This window comes from Natator depressus, chromosome 5, assembly GCF_965152275.1.
Source record: "Natator depressus isolate rNatDep1 chromosome 5, rNatDep2.hap1, whole genome shotgun sequence".
NCBI lineage: Eukaryota > Metazoa > Chordata > Testudines > Cheloniidae > Natator > Natator depressus.
Window position 1 is genome coordinate 110,522,912 of NC_134238.1, and position 13,531 is coordinate 110,536,442.

Consider the following 13,531-nt stretch of genomic DNA (forward strand, 5'->3'; position numbering starts at 1 on the left):
CAAGAATTCCATTTCATGAAAAAGGTTTCAAAATCTGTCTTTTTTCTGGTCTGAATCAGAGAGAACAGGGACCTGAATCTGGATCTCCCACATCTCAGCTGAGTGCCCTAATAACGGAGCTATAGGGTAATTCCTACATTGCAATGTCAGCCCAGGATGAGTAGAACTCAAGTTACAGGACCCTGTGTTTGTTAACCTAAGGCTTGAGCATCTACACACATTTGTAACTGAATTTTTGGAATTGCTGAACCCTAGGTCCCAACCTGGGTTCCAGCATCTAGGCTGCATTATGTGGGTCTAAGGGCTTGTCTACACTTACCGGGGGATCAACGCATGGTGATCAATGCATCGAGAGTCGATTTAGCGGATCTAGTGAAGACCTGCTAAATCAACCACAGACCACTCCCCCATCGACTCCCTGGTAAGTGTAGACCAGACTCTCGACCCGAACAAGAAGTGCAAGGGGAGTCGACGGGAGAATGTCTCCTATCGACATAGCATAGCATGGACCCCACAGTAAGTAAATTTAAGTATGTCGACTTCAGCTACATTATTCATGTAGCTGAAATTGTGTAACTTGGATCGATCTCCCCCTGTAGTGTAGACAAGGCCTGAGTCCAACCAACTATAATTCAGACTTTCTAGCACTCTCTCAAAATGTGGCTGCTCTAGCCCTTTGTTGGTGGTGCAGTGTGGGAAAACTTGACTGTCCACCAAACTTGACTAACCAGAAGACAAAGAAAGTCAGCCTGTGGGATTGTGGATTACTTTTGGCAGACCGCCAGAGCATGAGTCCTGTAAGGCTGCATCTACACTGCAAAGCAACAGGGCTTGACCCTGGATCTTTGCTTGACAGCTGTGAAATAGGTCTTGGAGAGTTGAGGGATTAAGTAGTATGGAAACCCAGCCCAGCAGCCCTCCTTGGGTTTTTAAAAGAAACAAGTCCCCAATTTAAAATTATCTTCTAAAACCAGGAAGTTGATGTGCTTATTGAAACCATAGTATCAACATTATGCTCGCCGTGGATGAATTTGTCTCCACATTTATGCATGTAAAGAATTACTTCATCGACCACTAGGACAGCCCCTCACTAAAACTCAGAGATTCACTGTCACCGAAGTGAATACATTCTTCTCAACCTCCACCCCTTGTGCAATCACTCTACATGACTCAGCAACAGCTGGAAGAAAACAGCATGGGAGGCACGAAATGTCATGCGAAACAGTAGTATTTTCAATCACCACATTCAATTAACGTATGAGAATTAATTAAATAACTGGGCATACTGATAGAGATACATGAAAGTTCACCTATACTCTGTGCTGTATAGATCTTAGTGCAAACAAGAATATATTTTTTAATTTATTTCCTTGTATTTTTTTTAAACTAAGTGCTCTGAAGCATTTGATTTTCTCTCCACCCTAAGAAACACTGCAAACAATAAAAGTGAGTGACAGATTCTGTTGCTGAAAGTGGCACGCCAACTAAACCTTTCCTTCAAGTGATGATTGTAACATTTAGATTGTGGATTATTGGCTGATAATGTATTTACATACCACAGTTTACCTTTGCCTATCTGTCAAATATCTAGTTGAAACAACCCAAGTGAATCATTCTATACTTTCTTTGGTATCTTGTATGACAAACATCAAAAGGATAATTAATATAGAGATTACATGCTTGTTAAAATACTCAAGTAAATTAAATAAAAGTACACATATTTCTGCAAGAAACATAATCCCCTTGATATAGCAGGAGTAACAGACCTGTAAAAGAAACATTTGAGAGAGCATGATACAGTCAGGAAGTACTTTTCATAACGTACAGACTGTGGCAGTCAATAAAAAGGAAAGTGCCTAGAGACTTAATCACCACTGGGATTATAAAGCAAAGAGATGGGGAAAATGGAGGATCAAAACAACTGTTGGTTCCCATGCAAAGGCACATCATGACTTCATGTTGCAAAACGTAATCTCCCAGTTTGGTTAAATAGAGGCCAGAAGGCAAGTGCCTTCCTATGAAAATGGTTTCAAAGAACTCAAGTAGCAGATATGATGAAGACAGTTAGCAACTGTAGCAATTTTGGTTCATTTAATCATTAAACTGGCTATACTGGCACTACCAACCTAAACTAGTGCATTCTATATTTTGTCTAGAAATTAAAACAAGTGGTCATAACACACACTTTTTATTTCTAGGTGTAATAAAGTCATTACTTCATATTTCATAGCTGTCTCCAAATATTCTGGAAACATTAAGGTAAGAACAGGGAGTTAGCCTCACAAATTTGCCTCCTGAATTTAGGGTCACGGGGGGCAAATGTATGTCAGATGGAGTAGTTGCTTAGTTTCAGAAATTCAGGTTAAAAATGACTTCTGCCATTTTGTAATACTGAGCTTTTAATGTAAATATTCCATTTTTGAATCTTGCTTCACAGTATCAATCAATTTGGAAAGGTTTTGGTGTACAGCAGAGAGAATGCGCTAACAAATCATACAGCAGAAGAAGATAAGAGGGGAGACAATTCCTTCTTAGGAGGGAAACTTAATATTTTAGTGTCCCCTGCCCTGTTTTATTCACTACTGTTTGTAGTTTTTTCCCTAAAAAGTGTTTTCCCCTACTGATTGTTCATTTCACAGACATTACTGCCCTCTTTCTCCTAAAGCTTTCAACGAGGTCTGATCCATCTGGCAGATTGTATTGTAACCAGCAATGGCAGAAAAACAGAAAAACATTTTGGAGTGGTGTTAGCTCACTGTAGCCAAAGAGCCAGCAGGGGGAGCACAAGACACTGTTTTTCTGTAGGCAAGGAATTTAATGGCTACTGCTCTTAGAAAGTAAATGGCATTACTCGGTGACTGACAGACTGATTCCAAAGGACTCTCCACATCAGATAATTATAAAATAGATTAAAATGTGGTTGTATAGTACTAGACACTGTCCCTGTATATTTTGCATATTTAAAAAAATTAAATGAAAAAATCAGTACAACACACTTAAGTAATATAATTATTACTAGCCCTGATTTAACATGTCACTTGGGATATTTATATATTCCCAAAGCATCCAGAGTCCTTGAAAACGTACACATCCAAAGAATGTTAAAGACAAGAAACTTATTTCTTCACCAAAACCCCTTGGCTATATCATGTTTATCACATTAAATTATGTAAGGTAGGAGATACAGACACCCATGTTTTTGAATCCATATTTCAGAAGAATATGTTAGAGTAAGCCAAGTGTGATGGTTCTGTATTACCAGTTAGTCCCTTCTGATTTTGGACAAGTGAACATTTAGCCAACAATATCCATTTTTCTTCTTTTCTTTGCACTCACAGGGTACTGCCCGTGAGCTGTGCAATTCTTCCTTGAATAAACCTAACTAGAGTACTGTATAACAGTCTGAAGTCAGTGAGTGGGAAGCTAACATTCTTGGACTTCTTGGTTTAAATATTTACAGTTAAGACCCATTGTCAATTTCAGTAGTACCCTACATCTGTAAATCTAAACTGAAACCTGAAAACCCTACCCATGAAATATAGACTAAAAGAGCCATTCAATAATCTTTAACTGCAACTTTAGAGAGTGCTGTAAAAAGTTACATTTGCTCACTTGTACACTCTGTTCACACCAATAAGGAAGCTACACTGAAGTTGATGAAGTAACTCTAATTTACACCAGTTGCGGGTCTTGCCCTAAGTAAATACTACTCCTCAACAAGTTGGGGCTTAAAAAATTCCCAAAAGAAGTGGATTTCAATTTACAGCATGTTACCATAGAAGAATACACAACATTTTAATAGTAACCGGGCTACGATTACATTACATGTCCATTCCTCCAAACACAAGCGATAAGCCTAAATAATGCAACGCCTTGGAGCATATTTTTTCTGATATTTGTACCTGTTGCCATGAGCACAGAGTAATACTGCTGTCTATGTTGTATGTGAGGCTGGGAGGAGACAAGGCTGTTTCTGAGGGGAGATGGCTGAATAATCCTTCCCACTGGCAAGTAATGCAATGTACTGATACAATGACTCTTTCCACCATTAAACATTGCAGCGAACATCAGTTAAAACCGAGCAAAGAAGAAAGTGATTAATTAGAGGACTATCCCCATGGCTCTGGCATACCACGTTCCTTAGTGAGGGTTTATAGTGATAATTTATTGATATTTTATCTCTCTGGATCTCTGACGAAGGAGAAAAGGAATAGCTAGGTACTTATGGCTAAAATTAAAACAATGGTTTAAATCAGACACTATTACTGTTACATGCCCTAATTAAGTAATCAGATAACTCATAGTCATTCCTTTACAACAGTTTCACAGATATGGAATGGAAACCTCCATTGCTGTATGACTCTATATCTAATCTTGTATCGCCTATTGTATCTAACCATTCCACTGCCATGTGGTTAGAAACTCACTGCTGGTAACTGTATCAGCAGGGGCAATAAGTAAGGTAAAGCTCCTGAAGCAACAAGTCAGTGAACATGGGCCTTTTCTATTGCAAAGACCCAATTACCTGCTCCATATCTACCAAAATGGCTAGACACATTTACAGCCGGATAGCAAAGATCAATACAATATAACATACAAGGCAGCATACATGAAGAGACAATTGTGCAGATGCACCTTCACATGCCAATGCACTTTTGAACAATCACCACATGTAAAGTTGTTTTAAAAGGCAAAGCATCAATATTTGTGTACTGTGGACTGAACCTTGTATAAGAAATTGTAGAGGTTCAAAACTAGAAAGGGCCTGTTCATAGTTTGGTCATAGTGGACTGGAAGATACCTTAAAAAATATTGGACTTAACATCTTTGGGAGGAATCAAAAACCTGAATATATTTGCCAGTCAAATCAATTATTTTCTGTAGTAAGACACTGGACTTTCTTTAATTCCATGACTTACTTTTAGAACAACCTCACAATTACCATTTGTCAAGTGCCTTCCTGCCCTTCCTTTTAACAAATTATTGAAAAGCAACCTGTACAGTGAAGCACTCAAGATGCAGATGTAACGCTGACAGACCCCAGTCATTGGCAGGCGGGATCAAACCAGGGGCCCCTAGAGCTTAGTGCATGAGCCTCTACTGCATGAACTAAAAGGCAACTGGCTGTTAGCTAAGGCTGTAGAGCAGACTCATTTTATCTCTCTCTTTTTAAGCGGTCTCGGTGCCATTAGATGGGACAGAACACCACACCCAAGGAGGTGTGTGGGTTACACAGATACAGAAAAAAGAGGAAGGACAACCCAGTAGTTAGGACTCTAACCTAGGATTTGGGAAGACTGGATTCAATTCTCTACTTCGGCACTGACTCCCTGTATGACTGGAGCAAGTTAAATCTCTGAGCTACAGTTCCCATTCTGTAAAATGGAGATAATAGCACTTCCCTACCTTAGAGGGGTGTTGTAGGGTAATTACATTAAAGATAGTGAGGTGCTCAAATACTATGGTAATGAGGGCCATATAAACACAATAGATAGACCACTTGCTTCTGTGTTTCCTTTTTAATTACAATCTATTTTGTATGTTACCAACATGTGCAATTAGCAATTTCATTTCTGTGTCAGGGACTCATTGGTTCAGTGCCTATTGATACACAGGTATTGGTGCTGGCATTTTACCTAGGGAACAGTACTGTACACATTTTCATTGTATGAAAGTGATAAGCAATAATAGTATTCTCATGGCATACAAAATCAGGTGCCAATAAGGTCAAAGAGCGTGCTTTAAAACGGCATCAAGCAACAAAGGAAACCCAAACCCAAAACAATAAAACACTGAACAAAGAAAAGCAATCAGGATAGAGAGGATACTTATACATTGATTGCATCATGAAGCAGGTGGATGTTTTTTGTTTGAAAAAAATCCTAAAATGCAGTTTATTCCCAATTTACTTAAGTCATCTGAAGAAATTCTCTGCTACTTTGAACATGTTAATCTACATTTTTCAGATGGCTCATTGAAATAATCATGTTTCTAGTACAGGAGGAAAAAGTATTACTTTTACTGTTTATTAGCTTCACTTATTCACATTGATGACCTGGAGACAGATGACAGATCTCTGATTGTGAAACAGCAAGTAAAAGAATAAATATAATTCAAAAACCCCAAGGTCATCACATCACAAAATGCACTTCGCCCATTTATTTTGATGCATGTAAATTTGTTTTAATTATTTAAATTGTTACATTTAATAAATTTGTTTCAGTACTTGAAAGTATGCTAGTAAATGTTCTGTGGTATATTTTGCAAGAGTGATGAGATAGAGTTCTTGCAAATATTGGGAAGAGAAAAAAGCAATACTGTTCTCTTTTAAGTGAAATATACAATGTAAATACCTTAACCATTGGTTGTTCTCCCAACCATTTGAGTTCTGCACTACTTTTAAAGTAGCAAGTCAGTAAAATCACTTCAGTGAAGTGCATCTGCTAGGTTATTGTGAAACATCAAGGAATAAATTTTAGAAATTGATTTCCAGATTTGCACTACCACCTCAATTTCTCACATCAAAACAGGTCTCACCTTTGGCCCATGAGATGATTTCTTCCTCACTTCAGAAGAAGACAGGGAGTAGTTACTGGGAAGGTTGGGGAGATGAAGGCTCTGTCCCGAAGGGACTGATGTGCCATCTGACATTACCATGATCTGTTATGAGAGAGGGAAATTAAATGTACTGGTCAAATATTATAAAATACTGTGTAAGGAATTAGCAATCATTTTGGGAGTGGAGATACTGTAAAATCTCCAATATAAAATGCAATCTTGTTTTCCTCTATAGGTGCTGGATTATTTTAAAAAATTCCCATCCTCCAGGCCAATATGGAAAAATCTGCACACACACAAAAAACCCCTTTAAAAACCTGAATAGTTTATTCTGTTAGAGTGAGTATTTTTTACACGTAAACCTGATGAAAAAGATCTGATGTCTCTTTTGGTTTGGATTAAAACCCAATTTGTACCCCCAATTCCATGTCCTCTATAACATTCAACACTTTTGAAAGAAATCAGTTTACTCTGAGGCAGAAAGGTCTGCACTTATTGCCATCCCAGTAAGCAATATAAATGTGAATCAGTATTTCAGGAATCTTGACTATTGAATAAAGAAAGCACTATGATGGAAAATATATGGATGATGAAACTGATACTGGTTAAATTTAGTACCTGAAAGAGTTAAGTGGCTTGGCTCTAAAATCCTTTAAGGGAGAGAATCCATCTTCCTAGTCACTCAGGCAAGATGCATCCATGCTGACTACTGACATCTGGCCTGATCTTGGAGGGTACATATTATTGGGTAACGTGTAATCTATTTGCTAAGCATTGTATGATAAATAGGTAAACCAACCAACCAAACATATGGCAGCATCTTAAGGTACTTTTGCAATGAAGCAACTATGGAGCTAACTGCATTCAGGTATCAAAACTATTGGGAACTAAGTGACGCAAATGAGGTGTTAAAGGTCAGAACTTTAACTATGGCTAGTTGGAATACTACGCCCACGCTGGGGCTGAAACCTTACAAATATGGTACTGAACATAGATGGGTGGAATGGGAAAAAAGCGTAGAAAAGATGTGGTTATCCATCCTGTCACTGGGACATGGAGGGGACTACATGGGACAACTGGGTGGAAAGCCCTCCTCTTGGGGTGATCTCCACTTACTTTTTCTTCCAGCTTTGCTTCTAAAGGTATCCACAAGGTTATAAGTATGCACAAGGTAACACTGTAAGTATTAACCCTGCAGGAAACCCCTTTACTTACCTTATTATTTTTATACTTATGTATACTGATTTTTTCTATAATTTCAATTACATTTGTCTGTATTAACTAAAGATCAAAGTTTGTGTGCTTCACCAATTTCATCTTCTTAATTAACTCTAAATAGCCACCTGAAAAGTGCCTGTTTTTTGTGACAAGTGCATCTTGCACCCCAATAAACAATTTCTTAATTGTAGTAACTTAACAGGCTACAAGCTCAAGAATGCCAGAATGACAAAGAATTATAAGGACATTTCAGTTCCTTTGGAAGCAAAGCCCTAATCAGTCCTTTGAGGACGGTCTTTTGTTTTCTGTGGTAAACTATCCCATGTAGGTACACCTGGGATACATCTTTGAGCCCTGAGAGTGCCCTTCTGCATTGCTGTTAGAATCCCCCAAATGGGTGGCATGGAGGAACTGAGTATGATGCAGGATTACAAAGTCACACAGATAATTCCTCATGTTTGATAGGTTCTTTAAAATCTATCCAGATATCCTGATAGCCAATTACTTTATCCAGCTGACTACAAAGAAAGCACAAGTTGCTTATAGTTAATTTTGTCTTCTGCTTGAATTTGTATCACACTCCCCACAGTGCTATAATCAGACCACCACCTGGCAAAACAGGAGCTCAGGTTTAGCCAGAGGATATCTAACAAAGTAATTCCCTGATACACTGGTTCAACATCCCAGGCTCCTAAACCAGGGCAATGCCAGAAGATAGTGCTCTCACAAAGCAACCACTCTCTTGAAGGTATATTCTGGGTGGTCAGGTGGGATCAATTAATAATTTAATTCAACTCAACTTAAATGGCTGACTTTTACGCTCTTCTGACAGACATTCTTTAATCAGAGCTCACCAAAGTTTACAGCTGAACTCAGCTAGACAAAATTCAAGGAAGGAGGTTGGAGGTGCCATAAAAGGTGACTGGATGCAAGGATGAGAAGTCTCCATTAAATCTGTGTGCACGTATATCTCAGCACTGTAGTACAGGCACAGAAAACACACTTTGCCTCTACTATACACCACCCAGTGGAGCTGGTCAGGTTTGCAAAGAGCATGGTTAATTCAAGTTCTCTCTTTTGAATCAGAGTCCACATTACAACATTATAAGCAAATATCCTTCTTTCTGGGGAATTTCATTTGTGCTAGCATCAGTTCATCTTCATGAGAGGACACTAAGAACTGAAAGTGTACCCATCAGAGCTTGAAAATAAAAATATATATAAAAACAAAAAAACCTACACAGTGCCAAGGAACTCTATCATTGGAATGGAAGCCACCAGTTCTTCCCTAAAGGATAACAATTCTACTCAACCAAAATATAATGTACTGTGGTTTAGCCACTGCTCAAACCACCATCTCTTGACATTGATGTTTTATCCACTTATCTCCATTCTGAAAACAATTTAAAGGAAGTCGATGCAGAAGGTGATACCCAGCATCTCCAGAGGCATGGGAACATAGTGGAGGTTTGGACAGAATCAGGAAATATCAACAGGAGAGAAGTTAGAAGTCAGTTGAGAATTGTTACGTGCAACAACTGCTTGCTTGATGCCCAGCTTGATGTGAAACAGTATTTTTTTTAAGAAGTTCACAATCAGTAACAGAAAATGTAAAAAGCAAAAGAACAAGAATTAGGAATAGAATGCCACGTCTTACTCTGTGACCCCATATGATGCTTTTCATGCACTTTTTCTTAATACAATTAGTACTTTTGAAAATCCTATCCTGACAGCTGGCCTAGCTCTGCTCCCATTGAAGTTAATGGTAAGACTCCATTACCCTTAGTGGGAGCAGAAATAGCCAATGCTGAACATTTCTGAAAATGCCATGCTTAATGTTTGATTTCATTGTAAAACACAAAGTTATGTTCAGAAAGGTAGCTTGAAACATTCCAGTATTCCACATAGAAACTGAGCAAATCCAATACTGATTTCGCAAGTAAAATGTAGATTTTCCTAAATGTGAGCACAGTAAGGTCAATTTAATACCTATACTCCAAAGCATGTTATTTCATTATTAACCACCATGAACAGTGGCAGAATTCTGCTCAGTGGGTGGACAATGCGTGCAGTAGGCCAAATACAGCTCAAGCTTCTACTTAGGCTCTGTAAAGCTGACAGTAGCAAAATAAAGTCTCCTATGTACATTTCATTTCTTGGCTACTAAAATAAAAAACATTTCCCTATCTGCCCATTCAAATTAATGTGAGAAGAGGAATTTTCTGATCCTCAGGCCACTTCTCCTCCTCAGATCCAGAGTTTAAAACAAAACAAAACCAAACCTCTACCATCATTTCATCCTCCGAGTCCCCTTCTATAACATTGGTCTTGCTAGCTAAGACATAACTTTAAGAAAAAGTTTAGGCTGTGAACACTTTCTTTTGAAACTTAGCACATTTCCTTGAAGCTTAAATTAAGGAAGGAGACAGGGCTAGGGTTCAGCTGAAGGGCTACTTAAAATATGGTGCCCTTTACTTAGTGGGGAAAACCACGATGCTGAACATTTATGACCACTTCCTTTTGAAAACACCTTGAAATCCCATAGCCATTGAGGGTATGTCTTCACTGCTGAGTTAGCTCAGGCTGTAGCATGAATGTTGTCCCTGCCTCCCCAACTTTCACACAGAACATCCTTTGTCCCAGGCTTGAGGGTACTTTAAGCCTGCACTAACGTATATAGCTGAGGATATAGGCTTGATATAGGGTTTTGCCTCAACCTGGGCTGGCAATCTGCTTACTTCGCAGTGAGGATACAGACTAATCAAGGAGTGCTGACACTCCTTCACTGCCTTCCCACCATTCCACCTGGGTCGTATTTCTTGCCCTCTACCTACTCCCCTCTTCTGCACTGGAACTCACCTACAAGTTTATATGGTGAAATCAGCCTTTAAACCCCATGCAGGCCTACTACATTTCTGCTGTGCTTTCACAGCATTCTCACACAGTCTGAGAAATCCTCTTTCCAATGTGCTGCCAGCTGCCCAGATGCTGACACCAAGGTTCTGATGAACCTCTGATGTGAGATCACTAAGACCCATGATTTGGGGAGATGTAACCAAGATCAGCCGTTCTAAGAGGAAATCTCCAAGAATTTGACAGGTTTCAGAGTAACAGCCGTGTTAGTCTGTATTCGCAAAAAGAAAAGGAGGACTTGTGGCACCTTAGAGACTAACCAATTTATTTGAGCATGAGCTTTCGTGAGCTACAGCTCACTTCATCGGATGCATACTGTGGAAACTGCAGAAGACATTATATACACAGAGACCATGAAACAATACCTCCTCCCACCCCACTCTCCTGCTGGTAATAGCTTATCTAAAGTGATCATCAAGTTGGGCCAGCAGAAGAAATTCAGTGGAAGGCCTCTCAATGCAGGGAGAGGCATCAAAACTTTGAAGACTGCATATAGGAAGGTCCAGGATCACAACTCCACAACCAGCAAATTGCCATAAACTTGCCTGTTCTACGAAGAGTTTGATGAGGTTCTCGGCACTGCTGACAGCACTCATCCCACTTTCCTGCTGAATGTGCTCCTGGATTAGGAAGAGGAGATAAAAGGAGCAGCTACAGCAGGAACCAGGGGCAGAGAACATAGAGTATATGCTGAGCCCCATGCAGTCAACTGCACTGGAGCACATGGAGAACTTTCTTGAGCCATACTCCCAGGATATCTTAAAGAAAGGCTTGGTGGGTGTGCGTGCGCGCGGGGGTAGACCAACCTCATTAATGATATTACGTGCCGTGGGTCGGGCTTTGCCTGCCAGGCTTCAGTTGAAGGTGGAAGAAGCTCCATTTGACCTGATCCCCCTTCCTTTCCTTTCCCCACTCCTCACCCATCAAGCCACGTGAAGTCGAAGATGGACTCCAAGCAGGGGGGATAAAAATTAAAAAAAAAATAGGATTTCCTGTAGTACCCGCTGCTGCATGCATGCAAAGCAGTCACTATTAGCATAAGCAGAGCAATGCCCACAAAGGCAGGAACGCAGGCAGCAAAAGCATATGTATTTTGCTGGGTGCTTTTTCTCACACGGATGCTATCATTAAAGCATTTTCAGAGGCAGGGTAGATATTAAGAACACTGCATGACCTGGAATGATATTAACTCCAGATTGCTTGCAAAGTCTCTCAGTACTACGGAGTCAATGGAGGGTTATCACCAGTGGATGGGCAGCATGTGGAAAGGCCGGGGGCTAGACAAGTACACCTGTGATTCTAGAGCTGCCTCCTAGTTCAGCTCCTGTTTATATATGCCCAAATTTTAATCTGATCTAGGGGTATAATGCAGGAGAACTTGCCATAAATAAAAAGAAACTCAAAATGGTCAGTGAGGTTTCTCGGCAGAGAACACTTGCCATTACCATTTTTATAGATCACTAGACTCCTCCAGGAATTAACCTCCACATCAGCCACCAGATGATGAAAGATCTCCATGGCACAGAAGAGGCCTGGAATAGGTGTTCCCTCTTCCAATCTTTAATTTCCAGCAAGGTGACATCTTCTAATGCCACCACTGCCTGAACAATGTTAAGACCACAAGGTTCTTGGCCTGTTCCCCCTCCACACTCAACCCCCACAAATGCCAATTACAGGTTTTTGAGGTGTTCTGTTTTTTTAAAATAACTATATAATCAGGTCACGGCAGTATTAGTGCAGAGAAATGTAGAGAAATTGAGCCTACATCAAAATAAAACCGGCAATTGTTCCCACTGTTGTGATGCAGAAAATTAAAGGAGAAATGTTCTCTCCCCTCCCACTCCCCACTGAACAGAAAAATACTGTTGTGTGTTATTGCTTTATAGAGCCATCTAACCCAGCTGAGACAAGGCACCCACCCATTCTCCCACCCCCAGGATGCCACTGACTGTCAGAGACTGGTGCAAGACCCTCTGGGGGAAAAGAAAAAAGGTGAGAGATGAGCTGCTAGAGGAGATACACAAGGTCTTTGCCAGCAGTTTGGACCAGCTCCTAGAGTAGGACCTCCTCCTGGCTACAGCTCAGAGGATGCTGGATAGGGAGAAGATGGAAGCAGACTATGTTGCCATGAAGGAACAGGAATGCAGCTGCAGCAGGAAGAACAGCAGCAACATAGGTAGATGATGGAGTGGCTGTTAGCCATGATGGCCAGCAGGCAGCAAAAAAATGCCAGCCTTGATACCAGTCCCTGTCCCAGTGACCTCTCCTCTCTGCTACCCTATCCTGCACTGAATGATGCCCAATTCTGGATGTGAAAATGAACCATTCAATGCAGTTCCTGGATAGAAGCATATGTGGGCAGATTACCAGTTCTGCCCTGTGCATCAACAAGAGAAGAAGAACAAGAATGCAACTCATGGGCATTTCCATTCTTATATATGTGACATTAATTTTTAAAAAGAAATTGTTAATTTTATCTTGTCTATTTACACTGGGGCACTTGGGCTACCCATGCTGCTAACTGCTAATAAATTATTTCTGCAGCTAAAGGCCTTGGTATACGAGTGCTTAGCAAACAATATAGAGATGGTAATTTAAAAGCAAAGCTTTTTATAAAGTTTCAGATTAATGCCACATACAATTGATTGTAAAACTGGTGAAACAGTGCATCAGTGCTCTACTCACCTCACTATTATGATCATTCCTCCTGCAAAGCAAAGATGTGTCTTGTGGGCCCATCCCTTAAATACCTTGCCATCCTGGATCCAAGCCCCAGTTAACAGAGATGCACTTCTCTTTTGGGTCCATAAACAAGCACAATCAACGCACTCCCTGGTGAATA

General features: G+C 40.1%; 1 protein-coding gene across 2 annotated transcripts in view; it reads right to left on the reverse strand.

Moving 5' to 3' along the window:
* The window catches only part of MLLT3 (MLLT3 super elongation complex subunit), a 218,135-nt gene that overhangs the window by 63,883 nt on the left and 140,721 nt on the right, over positions 1-13,531 (reverse strand). For both annotated transcript variants that reach the window (XM_074953456.1, XM_074953458.1), the window contains exon 5: positions 6,538-6,660. In XM_074953456.1, coding sequence (XP_074809557.1) covers positions 6,538-6,660 — 123 coding nt within the window. The remainder of the gene's footprint in view (positions 1-6,537; positions 6,661-13,531) is intronic.